This window comes from Genypterus blacodes, unplaced genomic scaffold (genome assembly GCF_046128005.1).
Source record: "Genypterus blacodes isolate CSIRO-AG114 ecotype Tasmania unplaced genomic scaffold, CSIRO-AGI_Gbla_v1 ptg000119l_1, whole genome shotgun sequence".
NCBI lineage: Eukaryota > Metazoa > Chordata > Actinopteri > Ophidiiformes > Ophidiidae > Genypterus > Genypterus blacodes.
The window spans coordinates 506,588-532,208 of NW_027466922.1; the positions used below are offsets into that span (position 1 = coordinate 506,588).

General features: G+C 47.9%; 2 protein-coding genes, 3 long non-coding RNA genes and 1 other non-coding gene across 7 annotated transcripts in view; 4 read left to right on the top strand and 2 right to left on the bottom strand.

The window, feature by feature from the left end:
- LOC143009957 (phospholipase A2-like) overlaps positions 1 to 14,424 on the bottom strand; it is a 124,681-nt gene extending 110,257 nt beyond the window's left edge. Inside the window, exon 1 of the mRNA XM_076162058.1 lies at positions 14,414 to 14,424. The gene's annotated coding sequence lies outside the window, so the exon portion shown is untranslated. The remainder of the gene's footprint in view (positions 1 to 14,413) is intronic.
- On the top strand, positions 635 to 4,047 carry LOC143009970 (uncharacterized). The gene is made up of 5 exons (XR_012964756.1): positions 635 to 673; positions 1,024 to 1,153; positions 2,771 to 2,993; positions 3,184 to 3,276; positions 3,547 to 4,047. It is a non-coding gene; the product is annotated as an uncharacterized LOC143009970 (long non-coding RNA).
- On the bottom strand, positions 1,358 to 1,463 carry LOC143009975 (U6 spliceosomal RNA). Its single transcript, XR_012964757.1, has one exon. It is a non-coding gene; the product is annotated as a U6 spliceosomal RNA (small nuclear RNA).
- On the top strand, positions 6,435 to 7,495 carry LOC143009968 (uncharacterized). Its single transcript, XR_012964755.1, has 3 exons — positions 6,435 to 7,085; positions 7,170 to 7,325; positions 7,402 to 7,495. It is a non-coding gene; the product is annotated as an uncharacterized LOC143009968 (long non-coding RNA).
- On the top strand, positions 8,318 to 10,054 carry LOC143009965 (uncharacterized). The gene is made up of 3 exons (XR_012964754.1): positions 8,318 to 9,228; positions 9,313 to 9,468; positions 9,549 to 10,054. It is a non-coding gene; the product is annotated as an uncharacterized LOC143009965 (long non-coding RNA).
- Positions 11,748 to 23,743, top strand: st8sia5 (ST8 alpha-N-acetyl-neuraminide alpha-2,8-sialyltransferase 5). Of its 2 annotated transcripts, none has more exons than XM_076162051.1 (8): positions 11,748 to 12,628; positions 15,847 to 15,954; positions 18,955 to 19,047; positions 20,178 to 20,264; positions 20,368 to 20,512; positions 20,610 to 20,722; positions 21,307 to 21,414; positions 21,538 to 23,743. In XM_076162051.1, the coding sequence occupies exons 1-8, from the start codon at positions 12,483 to 12,485 to the stop codon at positions 21,998 to 22,000; spliced, it is 1,263 nt and encodes a 420-aa protein (XP_076018166.1). In that variant the 5' UTR covers positions 11,748 to 12,482; the 3' UTR covers positions 22,001 to 23,743. The 2 variants fall into 2 exon arrangements, with proteins under 2 accessions (XP_076018166.1, XP_076018167.1); XM_076162052.1 differs by having other exon boundaries at positions 21,307 to 21,399.
- The last annotated feature ends 1,878 nt before the right edge of the window (positions 23,744 to 25,621 follow it).

Genomic DNA, 25,621 nt, shown 5'->3' on the forward strand with positions numbered 1-25,621 from the left:
GTACTGAGTATTAGAGAAGATGGAATAAAGTGCAGACCAGACTATAAACAACAGAATAAAAAAAAAAAAATATATATATATATATATATATATTGTTGGAGATGAGACCCAGGACGGGGGTGTCATCAGCAAATTTTATGATAACATTTGAGCTTCTCATGGCCACAGTCATGTGTGAACAGGGCTTATAGCAGTCACCTCACTTCCTCCCTTTCCTATCCTTCACTCAGAACTGATTGAGTTCACCTGTTCACTCCCTATTTGAACCCTGCTCACCCTTTCACTCACTCTTTTCCTGACCACCACATGGGGCGGCAGTGCTGGTAATCAGTTTCTTTACTTTTCTTCTACGCATGTGATGAACTCAACTGAGAACATTATTTAGCCTTTTGTTTGTTTTTTTGTTGTTTTTTTTAAACTTTCTTCCAGCGGCCCTTCTCTTGTGGCATTACCACCTGAGGAGCCCCGTGTGCCGGCACAAACTCACTGGCTGTGGGTTCTCATTGTGAGAGCTTAGGAGGAGAGGAGACGATGGAAACGTAGAGAGTTTGACCCTTCAACTACAGACGCGTCCTCTGTGTGGGGGAGGGGCGGGCGGTCACTGCCGGGGTCCTGGCTGGAAGTGTGAAGAGGAGAGGCGCGAACAAAATGGCTGCCGTCACCTGCGCCACTGGTGAGATATCTCTCCTGTAACATTGATTTTGACTCTTTAATTTGATTAATTGATAGTTACACTTTCTCCAGAAGTTTCGTCACAGATTGGCTTTGCTTCATTAGGTCAATGGCCTTATTTCGGGCTCTCTTTTTTATTATAGAGTACAAGGTGGTGGGTCAATTAAGCTAGGAGGGGGGTGACAGTGTATTTTTTTTTTAAGGCTGCTTTAAGTATCTTTACGTGGTGTCTTTATCTTTACTTTGAACTTTAAGTAAGGGAAGTTTCGAGTGTAGGCGAAATTACACCGTCATTTGGTAGCTGAAAGTAAACATTTTGACAAACTATGCTTTTGGACATTGTCCGCAAAGGAAGCCGAGGGCGCCATGACAGTTTGAGAGCCCATGTACAGGTGTCCATCCGACTCCGGCTCTCGGGAGCAGACGCGTCTGGACCACCACCGCTTCATCCCCAATATCGGTGTCGCACAGTCTGCAAAAGGTGAGTCTGAAACGTCGCGTTAAATTTATTTGTTTCGCGTTTATCCTGGTTTGGTGTCTTTGTTTTATGTATGAATGTGTAAAGCTGCAGTACCGTCCTCGGCCTGAATGGTGATAATGCAAGCGGGGTGGCGCTATTTCACCATGGAACCAAACCGGAAGTAAACAAAGACTTATCTTTTGAGCTTAAAATGTTAAAAAATGTTAAAATGTGGAACGCTTCACGAATTTGCGTGTCATCCTTGCGCAGGGGCCATGCTAATCTTCTCTGTATCGTTCCAATTTTAGTATATGTGCTTCCGAAGAAACACAATATAGAGGAGAGAACTTTGTGTATTTGTACCGGGGTCAATAATCGTCCATTTATCGTGCTGGTTGGGACGTCGGGATCATGCCGGCGCTTGGGAATACGTTTTTAGCTCAACCCGCAAACTATACAAAACATACCCCCCGAATACACATGGCACTGATTTGCCATAATAGCATGTATCATGTGTACAAAATATGTCGTAGCAGTGACGACAAATATCACATCACGACACTTTGGATGGCATCATCGTTTACTGATGATGCCATCCAAAGTGATGTCATGTGAAACAGACTGTAGCGTGCTAAACGATGACAACGCCATCCAAACTGACGAACTCACAACAGTGATTTTCTCTAACCTAACAGTTATAATACATGTTAAGTATCTAGGTCCAGTCTGACCTCGCGCGCTGTGTGGGCATTGTGGGAAATCTATGAGAAGCATGCGTGACGTCAGCACCGACGGTTGGACGGCTTCGTGGATAGGAGAGAAAATAGTATGGATTTCTACATTACCTCATTATTTAAACGATCATGTGAGGATTGCTATTTACTCTAACTCTATGCTGAGTCTATGACTCCAGGATGTTCAACACGCCAAAACAAGTGGAGTTGATGCCCCTCACATCGTGCAACTCGGTCTTAGAGTGCCATCTAGCGGTGATAGCGCTGCACTACCATGGAGTGACCTTCTCGAATCAAAGTCCACATTGAACACACAGCGTGCTGTTCACACAATGCCAAAGCAGCGCATATTGGGTTAGTGCATGCACATTCGACGCGATGTTCAGCGGGACCCCCGTGCCACTCCCCCTGGCGGCTAGGGTAGTTGCGATCGATCTTATCAGTGTGGTGAACCAAAACAAAGAAAAGATGACTGAAGTTGTGTTCATCCCAAACTTGATGTGTGTAGTTGAAAAAGAATGGAGTGAACAAATACAAGTAGGATTGGTGATTATTCATTGGAGAATAAATTGAATGACAATCTAAAATTTCTCTGCATGTCTGGAGTCGTTTTTTGTGTCCATGTGTGCAATTTGGTGCATTGAATTAGCGTATTTAGTCTGTCATTGTAAACCAAAGGGTAATGAAATCAAACAAATGAATAACTCAAGAAACCAGCTTTATTTTCAGTGGGAACACTCAAACGGTAACTTTATAAAACAAAAAGTAACACAGAATTCTTGATAATACATTACTTGATAATTCATGTTACAAACAGATTGTAATTGAAGCAACCAAATGCCTATGAAACTGCTGTGCCTCCAGGTGTCACAGCACTGACTGTCCAGTTTCTCCTCCTAATTAGCAGCTGAGGTTGCGGGGGTCAGCGGGATAGATGTCTATCTATAGATGGCTGTGAGGAGGCCTCAAAACCCAAGTGTTCCTGAAATTGTCATCCACCAGCTCCTCCATCCCTCCAATGTTGTCCTCCAGCTGTTCATCCTCACCAGTCTGCTCCTTGCTGCTAACTAACTCATCCAGGTCACGGTTAAAAGTCTAAGAGGAAGTGGCCAGTCTGCGCATACAGGGTAAGGAAAAAGAATATTGGCTTCTATTGTTCCACAAAATACATGGATATGTGTAAATAAGCTTTGCAAACATGTGAAGTATTTTGCTACATGTGTTGTAGTAAAGATTCCCAATTTCTTTTATTCTGACATTTATTTTCTCCACCTTCCTCACTTTCCTCACTTCCTTCCTTACCTATTCTTCACTCAGCACTGATGGAGTTCACCTGTTCACTCCCTATTTGAACCCTGCTCTCACCCTTTCACCCACTCTTGCTGATCACCACATGGGGCGGCAGTGCTGGTAAGCAGTTTCTTAACTTTTATTCCATGCATGTGATGAACTCAACTGAGAACATTATTTAGACGTATTTCCTCAAGATGATGCCCCCCCCTTTATGTTGTGTGCAATTTATTGAATCTGGAGAAACACATTGTTTTGTGATGTAAAGTTCCTTGGCAGTGCATTGTACTCGGCGGCTTGGTGTCGCCCTCAAACATGAGCCCATCGACACCTTCTGACACGGTCAGCTCTTAAGCATTCCTCTGTGCTTGTCTTACTGTGTCAATTCAGGGCCCTGGAAGCGATCTCTGCCATGAGAGCAGCAAGAGTGGGTCAGCAAGGCTCTGTTCCCCCGTGACAAATACGGGGAGGAAGATTCTGAGGCTGATCTACCACCTGCCAGGGCCGCGTCCCGTGTACATCCAGTCGCCCTCAGCCCCAGATGCTTTCTTCCGGCGGCCCTTCTCTTGTGGCATTACCACCTGAAGAGCCTGTGTGCCAGCACAAACTCACCGGCTGTGGGTTCTACAAGCAAAGTGCTGGACACGGATGGCTGGTACTACATGGGTACAGAGTACAAGGCAAGCCACTCCTCTGGGGACTTCCCACCAGCTGTGGTAGGGCAGAAGTAAACCCTCTGCCCTGAAGTGTTTTTCATCACCCTGTGGCCCTGTTCTTTAGTTTTTTGGTTGGCCACAGTCCTTGCAGTTGATGGTCCACGTTTTGCGATGCTTAAGAGGCCCCCCTCTCTGTGCTGCTTCTGCTTTCCTCTGTTCAAGTTTCTTTCTGTTCCACGCCGTTGTTCTCGCCAACACAGGGCGAGCGAGAGGGATCATCATTGTGCCTTCCCTGGCAGGCAAGATGGGCTCGCCGGCTTGGGGAGCAGCACTCATGGCGGGGATGGCGTCCACCACCTCGGCCGTCAACTGGGCAGTCACACTCCGGTTGTGCCTATGGAGTCATATAACATTGGTTAAGTTCTAATCCAAATCAAGACGTAGCACACTGACTCACTCATCCATCCATTCTTCTTACCACTGCGCCAGAGTGTGCTGGTTGACGCTGAACAGTTGGATCCTGGTCCTAGACCGCAGCGCCTTGTGTTACGCCACAGCGCTGCTGATGCTGTTGTAATCGTGGAGCATCAGAGTCCACCTGGTGACTGTCATCCCCTTCAGCTTGTGATTGGCGGGATGGAGGACACACAGCTGCCTGAAGATGGCATCCACCAGCTGGCTGCGATCGGGCCACTGAGCCGTGGAACCGATCCCTTGTCGTCCAAGACACCTAGGATGAGATGAGAATGAGCACCCAGGTACACAAGCTGGTGCAAAAACAGTAGCACTGCCAACAACGACGACTAAAAACGTTCCACCTCATGCTCTCCACACCGGGAACCGAACTGGGAGCTTTGGACTATTTAAATCGCCCCTTCACCAGCTGGGTCCTGTGACGAAGGGGTACACCACAGGGCCCTTGTCTGACTCTGGGAGATTCTCCCATAAACCCACAAGCTCCTCCACCTGGCCCTGTGTTACAAAGCCCTGACCCCGCAGCTCCACCAGAGCTTTCGCCAGCTTGACCACATGTTCGTACCCGGGAACCCCGTGTGGATCCACGCTGTCCCCCTGGGCGTGGTCAGCAGCAGCAGAGGTGGAGGCGGCATCGGCAGCAGGGCAGGTGATGACAGTCGCCGAGCTGGTGGCGGCGACGTCGGCAGCAGCAGGGCGTGCAATGACAGTCGCCGACCTGGTGGTGGGGTCGGCGGCAGCAGCAGCAGCAGGGCGGGTGATGACAGTCGCCGAGCTGGTGATGGTGGCGTCGTCATTGTCGCCGTCGGAGGCGGCAGCAGCAGCAGGGCGGGTGATAGCAGCAGCAGCACAGCTGGCAGGGATGGGAGGCTGGGAGGGGCGCCAAAAGCTGTCATCGTTGAGATTGAGGTCGAACTCCTCAAACCCCTCATCCGAGAGCTCCGTGTGCTCCTCCTCCTCCTCAAACCCCTCTCCCTCTCCCTTCAGCTCCTCCAGGTTGTTCAGCTCATCCGGGTCATCGCTAAATTCCTGGAAGGGCCGGCCGGTCTGAGCGTACAGATAGTTCATGCCGATCAATCCACCTGAGGGTGGAGAAAACCACATGAGCTTTTGGGACGCAAACCACCAGGCTTTCCTGCAAAGGGTGAATATGCTCTGCTACCTGTGTAGTCCAGCGGCCGCATGTACGTCTCCACCAGAGTGTGCCCGTACATCTCCATGGCCATCTGGTTTAACGTGTGCACATCCTGGCTGGCGTAGCCACGCCGCCGCCGCTCAGTTCGCTGCCCAGACTGTCCGTCAGTCGCGGCAAGCGCCGCGTCCTTGGCCTTGCTAAATCTGTACATGGCCTAAGGAGTAACAATGACACAAAAAAACATACGCACGACCACAACATCAAATGTCTGAGTTCACAGTTAGAGCCTCAAGTGGCTGTCGCATCTGCTCACCCGGAATGAACCTGTTGAGGTGCAGGTGGAACGACTCCAAGGTCGTAGAGCCGCACGCGCACCTGAAGACGGGCAGCACCACCCCGCCCTTGGTCACCTGTCCGACCCTGGTGTAGAGCGGGATTCCCGGTGGGTCCTGTACGTGACGACACGCGCTGGGGTAAGATGCGAGGCACTGTAAAGACGAGGTCGACGTATTGTATACGCATATTACCTGGATACAAGGCAGATGCCGCTTCTCGGTTGCCCAGGTGGCCGGGGAGGGGAATGCCCTTCTGGTCCACAGCCACGCCGAAATCTGCCAGCGCCTCCTCCAGGAGACGCTCCGTCTCCCGCGCGCCCTGAGTTTGCCGGCGACAGTGCCGAGCCATCTCCCGGATGCGAAGCGGTTCCGTGCCGGCCAAGGCCCCCTTGGCTCTCAAGCGGGCCAGGTCCCTCCGGGTCCCACTCATAAATGGCCATGGACAGCCGCCGCATGAAAGCGGGATAGAGGATGTGCCTGTCCGTGACCACCCCCGACGCCAACCTGCTGATGAAATGCCAGATGTCCAGCCTGACCTGCATCTGGCTCCACCGCGTGAAGAGAGTGGCCGGCTCGCAGTTCCCCCCGCCGCTCCGGCAGCAGTCCCGTTCCACGTAGAGGAGGGACGGCGGCTCCAACCCCACCTGACGGTACCGCTCCTGGAGGCCGTCACCCACAGTGCCCTGTAACTATGATAAAAGGAAATGTGGGAGAAGCATTAAACAATGCAAACATTGTTCATTGTACGTTTCACACGCCGTCTTTCCTGGTGAGTTTCGTGCTCTGCCCGTCATACAGCTGACTGTATGTGAGCTGTGCGTGCGGACCGAAGCCCACCTTACAGTCGTCCTCTGCCGCGGTGCCCGTCCTCCCCTTGTTGGCGATGGCAGCCGCCATGGGCAGGAAGAGGCAAGCGTACTCCAGCAGGATGTCCTTGTTGCTCATGAGGGGAGTGCTGCTGACATCTCCCCCCCCCCCCCCCCCCCCTGCTCTCCTTCCTACCCATGTCATTGGTCAGCAGCCACTGGAAATTTTTGCCGTAGTACTGGCCAAATTGAACCGTCATCCGGCTCGGTACCTGGCCTCGGCAGGCCGGGTCGTTGCCCGCCGCTCGGACGCACTCCACCGCTTCGCTCAGGACAGCAATGTTTGCAATGCTCATTTACACAACTCCACATACTTTGTGGAACAGAAGACAGTATTTTATGATATGTTGATTTGGTTGCTGATGCTGAGAGTACAACTCCATTGGAGACGCCGTGACTTCTTACCCAACACTGCTGTCCCGGACCAGCGTTCAGTCTCATCCAGCCCCACACTGATGCAGTGGTAAGAAGAATTGATGTGTGTTTCTGAGAGTGAGTGATACATCTTTACTTTAAAAATAATTTAACCAATGTTATGTGACTCCAGAGGCACAACTGGAGTCTGTCACAACTACGACCACCCTGGTGAGCGCCATCCCCGCCATGAGTGCTCTTTTTCAGAAAGAGTGGCATTGCACCCAGCGCTGCGGTCCTGGACCAGAATTCAACTGTTCAGTGTGAATCAGCACACGCTGGCACAGTGGTAAGAAGAATGGATGAGTGAGTGTGCTACATCTTTATTTGGATTAGAACTTAACCAATGTTATATGACTCGCTAGGCACAACCGGGGTGTGACTGCCAGGTTCATGGTCCCGCTGGTGAACGCCATCCCCCGCCATGAGTGCTGCTCCCCAATAATCTTGCCCGCCAGGAAAGGTATGGCAGCAGCGAAGGGGTCCCATCATATACACGGATCTGCTCACTCCGTCTGCGCCTCTGCCGGAGGATCCCGTCCCCGTTCGTGTCCTGGAGGCCGTCGGCCATGTCCCTCAGCCCTCGGCCGCCTTGAGGACAGAGATCCGCACCTGGTCCTGTTCGTTCCCCACCTTCACAAACCACTTGGCGGTGTCGGCCCCGGCCATTTTCTTGGTCACCTGCGTATGACGGTATCCAGTGTGAAAGTGTTATTGACATTACGGATGGAGCGAGAGGAGCCAGGTAGAAAAAGGTCCCTACCTTCTTATTGACGTCCAACTTCAGGACCGAGACGGACGTGACTTTGGCCCGGAGCTCGTCTATCCTGCTGAACATGTCCTTGGCGTAGACGGACAGTATCCAGTGGTAGCTGGGCAAGGGAGGCATGGGCGGCACGGAGGAGGAGGAGGAGGAGGAGGAGGAGCCCCTGTGCCCCGGGAATGCCAAAGTCCCGCATGATTTCCAGGTAGAGACTGCCTCGAATATTCCAGTCCTTCTGGTGCTGATCCTCCAGTGTGTACAGCAGGCTGGTGGAGCTGTTTCCAAGTGTCCTCCTTTTCATCTGCTCAATCACCTTTGTGTCGCACCCCAGCCTGCGGCATAAACTGGACCGGCAGTTACGTTTGAAACGTGCGACAATGCCTTTTCCGTGCTGGTAGGAACGCCGGATGCTTTCTTGTCATGTCAACACAGCGGGAAGCGCCGCCTCTGGCCAGGGCGCAGCTGGGACATGACGCTGTCTGCCCAGGCAGCCACCTTCTTCCTGCAGTACTGACACTCCAGTTACTCTGTACCCATGTAGTACCAGCCATCCCCAGCACTTTGCGCATCGTCTTGGCTACTCACCAGACGGGACATCGTCCTCTAAGCGTCGCTTCTTGGCCTGAGGTGGCGCCCGAGATGATGTGGAGGCGGCAGAAACAGCGGTTGAGGGGAGAGAGGAGCTCCCGGCTTGCTGTTGCCTTTCACAGTCCCTACGCTTCACGTAGCGCTGCAGCAGGGCCAACCTGGTGCCCGCAACCAGAGGGGTCATTGTCACCCACAGTGCCCTGTAACTATGATAAAAGGAAATGTGGGAGAAGCATTAAACAATGCAAACATTGTTCATTGTACGTTTCACACGCCGTCTTTCCTGGTGAGTTTCGTGCTCTGCCCGTCATACAGCTGACTGTATGTGAGCTGTGCGTGCGGACCGAAGCCCACCTTACAGTCGTCCTCTGCCGCGGTGCCCGTCCTCCCCTTGTTGGCGATGGCAGCCGCCATGGGCAGGAAGAGGCAAGCGTACTCCAGCAGGATGTCCTTGTTGCTCATGAGGGGAGTGCTGCTGACATCTCTCCCCCCCCCCCCCTGCTCTCCTTCCTACCCATGTCATTGGTCAGCAGCCACTGGAAATTTTTGCCGTAGTACTGGCCAAATTGAACCGTCATCCGGCTCGGTACCTGGCCTCGGCAGGCCGGGTCGTTGCCCGCCGCTCGGACGCACTCCACCGCTTCGCTCAGGACAGCAATGTTTGCAATGCTCATTTACACAACTCCACATACTTTGTGGAACAGAAGACAGTATTTTATGATATGTTGATTTGGTTGCTGATGCTGAGAGTACAACTCCATTGGAGACGCCGTGACTTCTTACCCAACACTGCTGTCCCGGACCAGCGTTCAGTCTCATCCAGCCCCACACTGATGCAGTGGTAAGAAGAATTGATGTGTGTTTCTGAGAGTGAGTGATACATCTTTACTTTAAAAATAATTTAACCAATGTTATGTGACTCCAGAGGCACAACTGGAGTCTGTCACAACTACGACCACCCTGGTGAGCGCCATCCCCGCCATGAGTGCTCTTTTTCAGAAAGAGTGGCATTGCACCCAGCGCTGCGGTCCTGGACCAGAATTCAACTGTTCAGTGTGAATCAGCACACGCTGGCACAGTGGTAAGAAGAATGGATGAGTGAGTGAGTGTGCTACATCTTTATTTGGATAAGAACTTAACCAATGTTATATGACTCGCTAGGCACAACCGGGGTGTGACTGCCAGGTTCATGGTCCCGCTGGTGAACGCCATCCCCCGCCATGAGTGCTGCTCCCCAATAATCTTGCCCGCCAGGAAAGGTATGGCGGCGGCGGCAGCGAAGGGGTCCCATCATATACACGGATCTGCTCACTCCGTCTGCGCCTCTGCCGGAGGATCCCGTCCCCGTTCGTGCCCTGGCCAGCGGATCTCATCTCGGCCAACACAGACGCCCCTGTGTTAGTGAGAACAACGGGGTGGAACAGAAAGAAACTTGAACAGAGGAAGGCAGAGGCAGCGCAGAGAGGGGTCCCTTTAAAAGCCTGCCAGACATGGACTATCACCTGCAAGGACTGTGGCCAACGGAAAACCAAAGGACAGGGCGACAGGGTCTTAAAAAACACTTCTGGGCAGAGGGTCTACGTCTACCCTACGGAAAAGGTGGTGGGAAGTCAGCGGAGGCATGGGTTGCCTCCCTGCCTTCATTTGTTTTATTATGCATTTTATACATGGACTATATATATATAGATTTATTAGATTTCAAGCTTTTGTAGAATAAAACTGTTGTATCATTCTATAAAGGTTTCATCTCTTATACTGTATATGTGCATATAGGAGCAAAGCTAGGAGCAAAGCTGATGCGGACTTATGGCTCTGTCATTCAGAGGGAGTCACTAATTCATTAATGGGTCAAAGGGGAAAGCAGGAGCGACGTCTGTCGGCCCAGAACAGCAGAAGAAATATGAACTTAGGACAAAGAATAGTTTCTAACACAAAACCCAGAATGCAGATTTTTCACAGCATTTCCAATAACATATATATATATATGCACTATTCTTGTAGTAGTTGTTTATGCATCATTGCACTGGGTGGGAGTTTATCATTATTTATGCTGTGCAACAATTGCACTTTTTCCTGCACTTATTGTTGTTTATGGTGGCAGTTGTAATGCTTAAATCTTATTATTTTGTTGAAATGTATTTTTATAGATATTTTATGAATTTATTTTAAGCGACTATCCTGTGAGCCAATTGCAATGTAATTTTGTTAAAATGTACACGTGTAGGTTGGATGTCAAAATTTAATACACTTGCTTTCTGAAGTTATCTGCTGCTTTTGGGTTGTTTAGATGAAATGACTTGGACACTAACAAGACACAACAACATGACTGTCTAAAACTTCCTAACATGATCTTCCTTTGTTAACCCCTCCCCCCCTTGATTACATTACGGTCATTTAGCAGACGCTTTTATCCAAAGCGACTTCCAATTATTGCAGGGCAGCCATTATTCAGCGCCGTGGAGCAGTTCAACCGAACCGGCGACCCTCCGGTTCCCAAGCGGAATCCCTATCGACTGAGCCACTGCCGCCCAGTAGCTCAGTCTTGATCAGATGTCGTGTATCGTGTGATCACGATGCACGACGTCTGAACTAGGCACACTAATAAAGGCTATAATTTATTATTGAAAAGCAGCATGTAGAGCAGTAATGGCCATCCTCAGCAATTTCCAGGCTCAGGGTTTTCTTTTTTCTCACTGGGAATGAACCCGTAGAGGTGCAGGGGAAACGCTTCCTGTGATGAGAAGCCGCAGGCAGCGCCACACCCTTGGTCCTTTCGCCCATCCTGGTATAGAGGGGGATGCCCGGGGGGTCCTTCAAGTGATGTCACCCAAGTTAAGTGCTGGTTCATGGTGACACAATTAAGAGCCAAGACAAGAGAACTATGTCATTGTAGTAGTAGTAGTTGTATTGTTACACATATTACATGGATATTGGCAACATGCTGCTTTTGTTCCCCCGATGTTTGCCATGCGGACGCTTCTAACTTAATTTTGGAAAATATCCAAATGTACTACGGATCAATAAGAGCTCAATCATACACAGGTCATGTCAGCCTGGAAAACGCCGGATGCTGCTCAGCCAAGTGACACGTAGCAACAGCGCCGCGGTGACCACAACCCGTACTGCAGGTAGTGGTTTGTAGGAATGGCAGTACAGCTGCAGAGTGCGTGGACTGCGGGGCGGCCGCAGCATCTCCGGTTTAACAAACATAACAATAATGGAGTAAGCACAATAAAGCCAATTTTAATATTCGATCAGGTTTGATCGGTGACAGCGGGGAACCACACACACGGCACACAGCGCCACCCCGCTCACTCTGCGCTCCGGAGACTCTTCTGTGAAAGCGAGGTTTAACAACGAGACGAGTGTGTGAGCAGGTGGAGCCCCGAGAAGAAAGGTCACCTCGACCTTGTGTCTTTTGGATGAGAAAGAGGCATCTTGAATCCTCCCGCCCCCGGCAGGCAGGCAGACAGACAGGAGAGCAGGCAGGCAGGCAGGCAGACAGACAGAAAGACAGGAGAGCAGGCAGACGGGAAAGCAAGCAGGCAGGCAGGGGAGCAGGCAGTCAGGCAGGCAGGCGGAGAAAAGACGCATCGTCCTTCTTTTACATTTCAGTCACGCAGCTGCGCACAGATTGGAGCTGAAGCACGAAGGATATCCGTTTTTTCCCGCAGCTATTGAGAATTGAAAGCATATTTGCGGCCTCTATGCATACATTTTGTAAACCCAATTTAAAAGCTTTATTCCGAACACTTCCGCATTAGTCTTCGACCAAGCGACTGCGTCTCCGGGTACCGCGATTTCCCGACAGAAATCCAATATTTCCTTCGGAACATTTCATATTTTCACGCCGAGAGCAATCTACTTCTAAATACACGAAGGTATAGACGATCATTTTTGGGGGCGCATTATGTTCTGTCAGTGAAATCACAGCGGGTGATTATCAGCAATGCTTATCAATAAGACCAATGAGGCTTTGGTCTCAGAGCAGTAAACAGAGGTGACGGACAATGTCCTGTCCATCACCAAAAAGACGCCTGCGGTCCTGGTCCTGAATGCACCGGAGAGCTAAACTGGGTCCACCGTCAGCCCTGGATGCTGCGCCGAAGAATGGGATACGCCGACCCATCGGCGGGTAAAGATATACTCGGCAATAGGTCTCTTTGTTTCATATTTATTTGCGCATTTGGACTCGTCACGCTATTACAACAGATTCTCTATGGAAAAAACTACATCAAGAGGTAAGTGTTGATTATTTATTTGGAGCCCACAGCAGACAAAGTGCAGGCCTGTGTATTTATAGAGCTGCCAGGTTGATGTTCAGCCTTATACAACGACGGTGAAATGAATGATAAGTAATGAATGATACATGTGACAGCTGTTAAGTGTAAATAGAATCATCTGGATTTAAAGGCTCTTGGTTGGGTCGCATGGGGAAAACAACCTTAAATGGCTGAGAAGAACAAAAGCAATTAACCATCCATGTTTTTTTCCCAGTGGCATAGACAACAATTTCCATTGGATTTGTTTATTTCTCCCTGAAATGTTTTCTGAAAATGAAGCATCCCATTCATCCCATACACACTGCTCCTGCTGTGTATGGGAATGTTTTCTCTTTTCTTTTTCAAAATTCTTTATTTGATTTTCCGTTTCAGCCTTCTTGACTGGTGTTAGCCTACATCTTACAAAAGGCCATCAGATTATCATAATGCAGCTGAAGTCTATTGGAGCTGATGATGACTAAACCCACATATTAAAGATGATGTGTATTTCCTATTGCTATGGGTCGAGTAAACACTTTCCCCCGGGCTGCCCTATAGAGCCATGTTTTGGAATTGATCCCCCTGATAACAGCTCTTGAGCTAAACCCTCTTATGTACATTTGAACGTATAGATGCCTTTTTGATTCTAAAAGTTGGCCCTTTCTTCTTACCGTCACATTCTAATACAAAGTTCCCTGTGAGACAAGCAGATGCCGAGAAGCCGGGATGATTGATCAACATAGGTGATTTATAAAACAAAACAAAACAAAACAAAATGTCACTGTAAACAATGGAACAACCACAGAATCTTATTCCCACCAGCAGATATTTGACAGACAGCCCATTATGCTTCTGCATCAGCGCAAACATACATGTGCTGCAATCTCACAGCTCCCCCTCCCCCCTCTGCCACCCTGCTGGGCCGGTCTGGCAATATACTATGGATTCATGGCATCCTCACCTCCGAGGGGAAGATGCATGAATTCAGCCCTGGACACGCCTCTCTGCCTGTGCCCGCTCTGTTAGCATGCTAGCTCATAGGAGAGAGAGAGAGGGAGGACAAGCCAAGCAAAACAGAAATCTGTGGGCTCGGCGGCAGCCATTTTGCTACAGTCTGTCTGCACACACACCTCAGTGCAAGTGGGGGGTGGGGAGAGAGCAAAGTAAGGAGAGAGAGAGAGAGATGACGAAAGTGTGCGCGAAAGTGTGTATATGTGCGAAACAGGGAAAAGACAAAAGGGGAGAGAGAGCGAGAATGACTGAACCATTTCAATGACGTCACCTTATAATATCAAACCACGAGTGAAGTTTATCGTCCCAGAGGTCCCTGCCACGCCCAGGCGGCATGTCTGATCCCCACCAGCACCAAGACCACTCAGGCATCAGGCCCTCATGGCAAACCATCAGTACAAACATGCAGGCGGTGCTTGGATTAGACAGTGGGAGTCTCTCTGTGTCGTAAACCTGACTCAGCTTGTGTCGCAACCACGCCAGATCGCCGGCGAGATCAAATGGCCGCCATTAAAGCCAAGCTGGGTCATGAAAACTGGCGTTCTCCTAAAACCGCTGCTTGACGTTACGATGCCACATGAGTCCATCTCTCCGCCTGCCTCCTCTTGTCATTTATAGATTTGTCCCTCGGGGTGAGGCGAGGGGAGGCATTGGAGGATGTGGGCTTGTAAAATGGCGGCGCAGAAAAAAGCAGAGGAGCTTATTAGGTTATCACAGCGAGTGGCCCAGTTTGATACAAGACGGCACGTTAACCTCCTTCATCGCCACGTGACCTGAAAGGAGCGACACCTGAAAATACTCTGCCAGAGCGACGGGGCACCACATAGCTTCTAGTCTGATAGAAACCAACACACACACACACACACACACACCAAATCACTCTAAAGGAATTGAGCTACATGTAGATGTGCATTAGATAAAGACAAGAGTGTGATTGTGTGTTTATAAAATCAGGTTAGATCATCAAATCCCTCAAAATGAAGAATCCAGATAGGAATCAAGTTTAAGATTTGTGGCGCCATAGTGGTTGCATTTCCTGTTTTGCCATGGACAATAAAGCAATTAATATAATATAATAAAGCAATGTTATAGAGCACTTAAGGACATTAATGGACATCACAATCAATAAGTCCCACCCCAACATCAAATTCTGTCCATTTGTAATCTCCTTCCTGCTCTCAAGTCCAGGCAACCTTGCACCAGAGCCCAACGAGCGCCAAGTAACTCTGTGCTCATTTAGGTTAGAGCTCCTGATGTTTGAATCGAAGATGAAGATGATTGTTGAAGACCGCCACACCGTAGCTCCTGACCTCTGTGCTCACTGATCCACTCTCTTCCCTCTTCTCCACTTTAGGATAGAGATCAATATGGAATAATCGGCGTTGAATAATGCGCGGCGTTGGTTAGATTCTATTGCGAGCACGTAGAGATGTTCTCAAAGAGACGCTGAGGTGGTTTTATGAGAAGCCAGACCGGCCTGCGGGCGCGGTGACGAACGCTCGGCCGCATTAGAGAGCTTAGAGAGGCGCACTGGAGAGGAAGGAGTCACGTAAGAATACTTGCATAACATAATAGAGAACAGAGAGAATAGAGAACGTGTGCAGGATAAAGAGCTGATCAGACTCTTTCCAGATCTCCCAAAACAGGCTGGAAACATCTGCAAACTCCATATTTCTGCAGATACAGCATCGACATCGTTCCCCACATCAGGGATATGCAAAGATTTGAACTCTTCGCCAACAAACTCATTTGTAGTCGTACTCGGAAGACATTTGACATTCACAGCAACACGTTTGCACCGGGACCCTCATAGTGTGTGTGAACCACGTCTAACACTCCTGCAGGCCAAAATTGCAGAGTGTGAATGTTTTCATAACACTTTAAGAAAAGTGGCACCAGCCCAGCGGAACATAAACCAACCATCCCAACCATTGTGTCATTACCGAAAAAGAGCCATTCTGACCGTGTTTGGTGTCTACATACTCTGAGTGAAGCTGATCCCCCTCCCCCCTCACTGTAAATGTGCATGTTGTACGGTATGTGCGCGCATTTGTGAGTTTTGTGAGCGAGCGAGCGAGCGAATGGCCGTGGTTGTGTGTTTGTTTTGACGTCTCTTGCACGATGATGACGTAACAAAGAAAAAAGTCACTCCCACAAAGAAATAAACTGACTCATTCTCTTACTAGTGGGCAACAGTTTAGCCGACTCAAAGGGGACGAGACAGGAAATTGGACCGGTCCAGTTAATTTCTTGGATGACGGAGCTCTGAGGCCTGCCAGAAATGGAAAGAAAAGGTACCTTATGCAAGCGTGACTGGAACCGCACTAACACCTCTGAGAGAAGAGAGAAAGAGAGAGAGTGTGTGTGTGAGAGAGTGAGAGAGAGAGAGAGAGAGAGAGAGAGAGAGAGAGAGAGAGAGAGAGAGAGAACACAAGTTTAAAATCCATCATAGTGGTGATGACCCAGACCTGCATGTGTGGACTGGGCGGCTGAATTTGCCCACCAGTCGCAGTTGTATACTGTGTAAACAAGACCAAAACACACACACATATACACACATATACACACACACACACACAAACATGCACACACACACACACACACACACACACACACACACACACACACACACACACACACACACACACACACACACACACACACTAACAAACTAACACACATATCATGTTTTTTTTATTGGGAAGTTAGCACGGGGGGTGGTGATGATGATGTCACAGGACCGCGTCACAGATTTCACCTCTAACTCAACCTGTCTGCATGTTGACAGATGTTTCCGTCAGCATTTTCAGCCAGATTCACAGATCTCCATAATAGTCACACCCTGCCTAGCCGATATTAAGAAGAAAAAAAAACGCTCTCAAAGGTAGGCCAGTTTGAAGGCATTTTCTTTTTTAGTCTTTTCACAGAAACCCAAGAATGCCTCTTTCTTTTTCATTAGTCTCAAAGGTACAAACTGCATATTGTTTTTTCCAGTGGTGGTTGCACTTCAGATTTGCTCTTTGCATGTTGTCTGATTCCCCCCCCCCCCTCGTCCACCTTGACAACCCTCACCCCCTCAGACCCCCATCCTCCTCCCTCGTCCTCCCCCGAGAAGCTGGTTGAGGCCCCGGTTCTCCCTTTGTCAATGCGCCGGCCCCCCCTCTCCTCCCCCCCTGCCTTCCCCCCACCATCACCAAATGGCCTTGTCCTCCTCAACCTGTGTGTCATGTGTTCTGCACAGCTCTTGTGTGTATGCCATATACATAGTGTGGACACTTCTTCTTCTCTGCTCCTTCCCCCACTCCTCCTCCTCCTCCTCCTCCTCCTCCTCCTTCTCACATCTGCATTGTTTCTCTCCGCGAAACCCGGAGACCTCTCACTTGTTCCTCCTTGTTAGTAGACGATGACAGGAACATGTTTCCCCCCCTAAAAGCTCCACGGCCTCAGTTCACTGTAAAGATAACCAAAAATAAAAAATTGACCAAAAAAGCTGGTCAACCTTTGTCAGCCCGTCTTTCAGCGGCTGTTTGGAACCAGCGAGGGCACGGAGATGCAATTCGTCTCGTCTTCTGACCTGAAATTGAGCAAAAGAACACTTGCAAAGGTTTCATCATCTTAGCTTAAACGAGCTCGTACGCAGAAACACACGCAGCAAAGCCTCAGAAATACACGACATCATCAGGTGGATGTAGACAACCAGTTTCATCGTATCCTTATTTGTATGATTTAATCCCAGCATCTTGTTCCTTTGAATGCATCGCTCCATCTGATTGCTCATTGTGTTTGTTTTCTACCTTATTTGTTTGTTTTCTTAAATATCTGACCTCATTTTATCTCCACAGCTACAGGTAGTATGTTTCCCTATTTTCCTATTTTCTAACCCATTCCATCCCATCCTCCACATATGACAAAATTCTTGTCAAATATAACATTCATCCTCTCACACACTCACTGTGATTGCAGCCATTTTGGCATTAATTCCCCTCATATCCCCCCCCCCCCCCAGGTTAACAGCATGCGGGTAGAATTACTAAATATAATACTTTGAGCCTCCTAACAACGCGTTAGATGTAGATATAGGGACAAAGGGAACATAGCAATGGTATCCAAAGGTGCAATATTGATGATTTCCTTATGAGGTAAAGGTAGAAGAAGCAAAGTTCTACCTCCCTGTCACGTTCCAGTGTCAGGGCATCGACAGCCAAGGCGCCTCAGAGGGGGCCAGCTTGAGCCTAATCTGCTCGATGGATCAATATGTTTATGTAAGAGAAGCTTATTCAACAGCAGCCTGAGTGAGATCTGGCCTGCTGCCCGTATCAAAAATGGAATATAGATTGGCGATAACGAGAACAAACATCTTTGACAGTAACGCCAAATTTTGACTTATTTTAAAATCTTGATGCTACACTTTTCACACCCTTTTTTATGCCTCCATGTGCTGAAAAGTGTTGAAAAAAAATGTTTGATTGTTTTTTTCCTGTGTCAAAAAAACAAAACTTCTAACCTCAGATTATTTAAACTGCAGCTATATTCAATTTGATTCAAGTATTGAGTTCCAAATGTCTAAAAAGTGGATTCGAGCTATGTTGTAATTACTTCTATGCACGAGCATTTGTATACGTTATGATTGTGCATTAAACAATTCAGAAATCAGCTCTGGAGTCAAATGCTTACATCGCTGCAGGCGGGGTAACTGATCTAGTGCATTATTCCCATGCAGCATGGAGTCGCAAACGCTATCAGAGTCGCGCCGCTTTACACCAAAACACACACACTCTCATACTCATATCCACCACAACCTACACCACTGTAGCCATGACGCTCACCTGACTCATAACAGATGAGCCGTGTTAGCAAACGATGCACTTTCCCCCATTTAGATTCGCTCCGTTTATGTCACAGCTTAACATTTGACTAAAACACAGTGCGAGTTCCAATCTGAAGTCATGCTACATTAAAACACGACGAGATGTTTTGTTCTTTAAGTTAAACTCCTCACTTAATTTATCACATTGGTTTAGACTAAGATGGAAAAGAATCTGGTGCAAGTGTCCAGTATACAGTATGTCACTGTCCTGTTACACTCACTTTGTGACACCGAAACCAAGTTGCATCACTTCTGTCATGTGTCATCCCATAATGTTAGAGTGTTATAAAGATAAGATATTGTCTTTTATTGTGTCCTTACAACACACTGTTTGCATTTTTTACCTTCTTATTTACTTTGAATTCTGTTTATTTTGTCTATCGTGCCGACACGTTTAGCAAGAGGATGACTGTGTTTATCCCTGCAGGTATCTGGACACGTTCGGTGGCCCTTATGACTACAACTCCACTGCATGCAGGGAGCTTAGACAGGACATTATGGATGTCAAAGTCCTGACAATGTGAGTGGTCACCACAGCCAGCCAGCTGTGACGATGTTATTAGTATAGGACAGAAGGAACAACAATCCAGAGTGTAAACATGTACAAATCCAAACAGAATTGGAGGCGTTTTGAATATTTGGCTCAATCTGCTCGTCACAATCATTTATGTTGTGTGTATGATGGTGGGGGGGGGGGGATGGAGCTCATCCCAGTAGGCACAGAGGGCGAGAGGCAGACAAGGTGCCAGTCCTCAGTCAAGTGAAGATCGGGATCAAGCATATAGAGAATGAAATGTACATGTGAGAAACAAATTTTAAATGTATTATTTAAGTCATTCAGAGGGAGAATCAAGAGTGTAAAAGGTAAAACATGGCAATTCTGTTCATAATAGACTATGTTTAGCTGTTAAAACCAAATATATTGCAAGTTGATATCAATTGTGAGCGTTCTGTCATTCAATTCTCCTCGCAACTGCTCACATCTTGCTAAACACCATAACTATGTTTACTGTGCAAAAGGTATACTGGTGCATCACTATGATTATTAACACAATTAGTGACTGTTGAACTTGAATGTGTTACTTTAGGCAATGCTGTGTGTGTAAATGTACTGTACCGTAATGTACTGTATCATGTGACATGCACCAGGTTGGCCAAATTCTATTACCAAACATTTCATTCTGAAGGTTGTTGCTCACATTGGTTCATTTTAATCACAGTCAACCAAGTGATCAGTCGGTTAGAGTGCTCAGGAGTGTAAATATGCTGAGCCGAGTGCCGTCCAAAGATGATGTCATCCATGCTGTCACAAAGGTCAGCATTCCCGACCGTACAGGCACACACTCGTTTACAGTGTCACCCTCACTTCACCCAATGATCTCAGGGAAATGTCAGATCAAGTACAGCTATTTACAGACATGCTATCAAACCACCCTCTCATCCCTGATGTCCAGAGACGCTGTTAGACCCTGTGGCACCCTGTGGTACAGTCTGTTACCTTGTTTTTGTTGTTTTACACTTTGCTTTTCCTCAGTGGAGAGAGAGAGAGAGAGAGAGAGAGAGAGAGATGGTGTTGTGAGGGGGAAAAGATTGCAGCCTTTACCTTCCAGTTTCATTCGCGGGTTTTTGTCTTTTTTTCTGTCCGTCCAGGGTTAAAACCTCAGAGCTGTTTGAGAGATGGAGAAACCTGCAAGTGTGCAAGTGGGAGCAGAGCAAAGAGGAGACCAATAACTTTAAGTAAGAAGTTCCTCCACCTCAGCGGGGGGAGGGAAAGTGTGTCTCCATTTGGTCCTGATCTAACTCTGCTCTCTTCTCTGATGCCGCCCCCTCCTTTATGCAGGATGTCTCTGTCTCGGTGCTGTAACGCTCCTTCCTTTCTGTTCACCACCAAACGGAACACTCCTGCAGGCACCAAGCTGAGGTACGAGGTGGACACCAGCGGCATCCTCCCCATCACCAATGAGGTCTTCAAGATGTTCCCAGATGTGAGTTTGCGTCGCTTCCCCTCTCAATAATCACACAATACGCCGATGATGTCCGCCTGTCTGTCTGATACTAACCTGCGACCTGTTTGATCTGTAGGATATGCCGTATTCCAAATCGCAGTACAAGAAATGCGCTGTTATTGGAAACGGCGGCATCATCAAGAACAGCAAATGTGGAAAGGAAATCGACTCAGCGGATTTTGTGTTTAGGTACACACAATAAAATCCTCCAGTGTTTTATATTCTGTAATGTAATCTTACCTCCATTAGTAAGATCGTGAATATTTATCCATCATCAAACTTGAGTTATTACATAGTTTTACTGAGCCCGGACTTTTAAAATTGCCTCCTCTGTGAGATTGTATAAGTCGATGAATAAAACATGGCCTCAGCGATAATAATCCCAGTGCGGCATGCGACAAAATAAAAGAGGCTTTATCACTGAAGCACTGATGTGAGTGTTACAGTTTCTGTCTGTGGCTGTAACCATGTTTGGAAAGCGTAGATGGAGAAACCTGTGTGATCAAATCCTCCTGGCCTCCACCTCCCACACCTTCAGGATGTATTATTGCATCACAGATGAGGAGACACTGCGTCAAAACCCTCACACACTCTAAAGTTGGTCTCACTATTTCCCCTATATGGACAAATGCAGCTCAAAGTCCCAATCCATCTAAATAAGCCCAGCGACTAGTATTACATAATGACAGAACGTGTTGTTGACCTGGTTTGAAACATGCAAAGACAGACAGAGAGAAATGGACCCCATTAACAGACGTGTCTTTGTCCCACAGATGCAACATACCACCCATCAATGAGAAATACTCGGCTGATGTCGGCACCAAAACCGACCTGGTGACAATAAATCCGAGCATTATTACTGAGAGGTATCGTAAATATGGGTCAGCGTCTCATTTTGATTCCCATTTCACATCATTTCATTCTCTAGTCTCATATTGTCTGTCTTCTTTGTCTTGGAGTCTTTTTTTCTGCTGTCTGTGCTCAATCGTCTTTCTCCTCTGCAGGTTTCAGAAGCTGGAGAAATGGCGGCGACCCTTTTATGAGGTCCTCCAGAATTACGAGAACTCCTCCGTGGTCCTTCCGGCCTTCTACAACACGCGCAACACCGACGTATCCTTCCGCGTCAAGTACATGCTGGACGACTTTGACTCCCAGAGGGGCGTGTTCTTCTTCCACCCGCAGTATCTGCTCAACGTGCAGCGCTTCTGGGCCGTGCAGGGCGTGCGGGCCAAGCGGCTCAGCAGCGGCCTGATGCTGGTGACCGCCGCCCTGGAGATGTGCCAGGAAGTCCACCTCTACGGCTTCTGGGCCTTTCCCATGAACCCCTCGGGCATCTTCATCACCCACCATTACTACGACAACGTCAAGCCGCGCCCGGGCTTCCACGCCATGCCCCACGAGATCTTCAACTTCCTCCACATGCACACACGCGGGATCCTCAACGTTCACACGGGCCAGTGCACGTGATCGCATGCCAACCCCAGAGATTTCCCAGGCGCGGTTTTTGATCGGCGAAGCGAGATGGCTTAGAGCGCACGTGCAAAGGTTGCTTGCTTTTAACGCCGACAGTATTATTTCCGTTCTCGATGTACTTTTAACTCGCTTACGTATCTGGGTCAAAAATCCACTTTTTAACTCCGACTCTCCGAGCAGATGGAGCTTGTCTCTAGTGTGAAAAGTGATCTTCCTGTAGTGCCGTTTGTTTCCGTGACGTTTTCCAGTGGCTCAGTCATAACTGCTGTACAAAGGTGTCGGTTTTTTCTTCCACCCAAAGTTGCACAAGCGTATTGGCTGAATCGGGGTCGTGGACACAGTGTTAGTCCCTCATTCCTTCTTTCCTTCTCTTTTTCTCTGAGACACTTGGTGGGTGTGGCAGCTTTTAGTGTTTGTGTAAAAAAAAAAAAAGCCTGAACCTTGATATCAAGCTAATCTAACAAAAACAAAACAAAAACTAAAAAAATGTCCTACTATGTCCAGTTGTCTAGTTTTCTAATCGATTTCCTATTCGCCAAATTCACCAGATGAATATTTTAAAACGCTCCCCTCTTATTAAAATGACCTTTTTTTTCTTTCATCAAAATGGCTTCTGTTCCCGCCATTTCACTCCGATCTTTTTCCCTCCTTTTCCTTTTTTTGGGACAAAAGCCAGGTGACTCTTTTTGTAACGACTCCACCTTAGCAAAACTTCCGAGGACTTTCAAGGCCGTTCCCAAATTGGCGAAGCATCACTTGAGTAACCCAGCCTCTCTCTCTCTCTCTCTCTCTCTCTCTCTCTCTCTCTCTCTCTGTCTCTCTCTGTCTGTCCGTCATCCACGTCTTAAGCCATGCTGCCTTATGAGATATCAAACCCTCCATTTGATACTCCCTCGCTTATTGCTTATCTAAACATAGCTTAATCTTACTGTGTGTCACGAGTCAAAGGACACCTAAGGCTCTCTAAGCCATCGGAAACCAGGCGCAGTTCTCCGCTTACATCCATTTCACAGTAAAGTAAACTTCATAATCACGTTAACGCTCTGCATGACTTTGCTCTCTCGGCTTGGCTTTGTGTGCGCCTGCTTTGATGATCACTGAAATATGTTTACACTTAAGCCTCTGCTGAAGCTCACAGTGCTTTTTGGAGATGTACACACGGACTCGATCACACAATCGTGAATGGATTTATTATAGTGAATTATATAATAGTGGATGCAGTTGTGATTGATTATTGATGAGAGAATGTCCATGGATGCTGCCCCTTTGTGAAGTGTTACAACACCTTTAATACTGCATTGTTCCACTTTCCCTTTAATTCACTTTGCACTAGAAAATGATGTGCGTTTGAGCATGGGAGGAAATGCAGTTTATCATATATGTTACTTTGGTTGTATGCCACAGAAGGATCTAGTATATGGATGAGTTGTCACATTTTGTCATTCCTCTGTTACTGCTCTGACTTTATTTACAGTGCATTAGAAGGGCATCACTGCTAATAAGGCTTAGAAGTGTTATTTATACATAGTTCAAGAAATGCAAGCACACCAAAAAATGCTGGGTTGACCATTTAATTAGTTTGTTGTCCAAACTAAGGATGCTATAGGAAGGGAGCCGCTCAGTAATCTGAATGGACACCACCTGTATATATAACAGTGCTTCTCCACAGACTCCATCATTCTTTAAATCATTCTTTATACTGGTATTGTGTTTGTAAATAAACCTGTTTGGATTTTCTCACTTTTCCCTCACTGGTCATTATAAATGTAAAGTGTTGTGTGTGTGTTTTCAGAGTGTGTCAGTATATAGAACACTCACGTTATGACTCATTCATCGTGGTTCCTAAGTTACAACGAGCAACGAGCAACCAAGTCAGCATGAAACATGAAACAGAAAAACACATGTTGTTAAATCTTTGCCACAATATCAACAAATGTACACACAGCAGCCTTAAAGGCCCAGATAACAAACTTTAAAACATGTAGGAAGATTAGTCCTGTCTGGACTCAAACCTGGATCCACCCGTTTCCTCCTCCCACGGCGAGGAAGAGGGGTTGGATTTTTGGGACGCATCTATTCCAACATCATTCTCACCCTTTCCCCATACAGTATAAAAGATACAAACACAACTGGCCTCATCACACACACACACACACACACACACACACACACACACACACACACACACACACACACTCCGCCCCCTTTTTACAATGACATGCAAATGGCCAGGTTATTATTTTCTCTACCAAAGACCTGATATTTGACATAAACAACACAGATCTCCACATAGTATTCAGATTTGAATGTTTGTTCTGCATTTGGACTGCGTGTTTTGCATTTAACCGCCTCTTTCAGATCAGTTGACCTCTGGCTTGTCTTCTCCAATTAGCACCTTAAGCAAAGCTGCTGTTGACGCCTCCATTATTAAGCAGCAGTCGGTGTCGGTGGCCACTCACCGGCTGACACAGCAGAGGACGGCTGAGTCGGCTTTATCGCTCTGCATACTGAGTTACGACGCGCTGCAACTTCAGTTTATCCTCCGAAGCGCGCAGCAGCATGAGTGAGGCCGGCGGAGGTTTGATGCTTCACACACATTCACCTGGTTTAGATCCATTCACAGCAGGAACAGCAGATGAGGGGAGATGGTTCTAATCACAGGCCCAGATATTCTTCAATTGATTAGTGTCTATTTCATCAAGACATGAGCGAGCAACAGAAGGACACAGAGACAAAAGAGGACCTTTCATTAATGAACATTTTATCAAAGACCTGCCATCTACTTAACATGGATTATAAAGCTGTGTGTGTGTGTGTGTGTGTGCGTGTGCGTGTGCGTGTGTGTGTGTGGGGTGTGTGTGTGTGCGTGTGCGTGTGCGTGTGCGTGTGTGTGTGGTTGGGTCACGGGCTGAGTGTTCAGTTCATTGGGTGGTTGTGTAATCGGAGGTTATGGATACTGTATGATACCGCTGATATGACCAAACTCTGCCCTTCTGCAAACTGTCTTACACTCACACACACACACACACATCATCAGGTGTCAGGTGGCAGCAATTAAAGCTAATGGGAGGATTTGGCTGGCGGTCAGGAGGAGATATGGATGACATCGTGATGGAGCGGCTCACATGGATCCTGGTATGTGCACAATCATAAACATCTGCTCAGGGAACGTTCCAGTTGATAAGCAGTTTTAGTGGGAGAAATGAATGGATCCACCCTGGGACTCCCCATGATGACATCATGAATGATGTCACAGGTTCCTCTCAAGAATGCCATCAGGATGGCGGTGGTGGTGCACGTGAAGGACAGAGGTCAAACAGGGGTCAAAGGATCTTCCTCACCGTGACAGAAATGATGAGCTTCCCTTCACCTCAGTCAGGCGGCGCTTCTCTGTCACAGTAACCATTAACAAAGGTCAGGGGTCAAGAGAATGAGCGAGTCGGCATTGACCTTCGTCAGCCTGTGTTCGCTCTCGGCCATCTCCGCTCCTCCTCCTCCAGGGGAAACACAGCGAAGTGCCCACCTGAGCTCATCCTCCCAGAACCAAACAGAACTTGTTTCAGATGCAGAGCACCGAGTGAAACTTCAGGAGAACTTGCAAATCTGAGTCCGGCG

Coding starts and splice junctions, on each gene's coding strand:
- st8sia5 (XM_076162051.1), top strand. CDS start 12,483: ATGCTGCGCCGAAGAATGGGATACGCCGACCCATCGGCGGGTAAAGAT. Junction 12,629..15,846: donor GGAAAAAACTACATCAAGAG/GTAAGTGTTGAT, acceptor TTCTCTTACTAG/TGGGCAACAGTTTAGCCGAC. Junction 20,265..20,367: donor GAGGAGACCAATAACTTTAA/GTAAGAAGTTCC, acceptor TCCTTTATGCAG/GATGTCTCTGTCTCGGTGCT.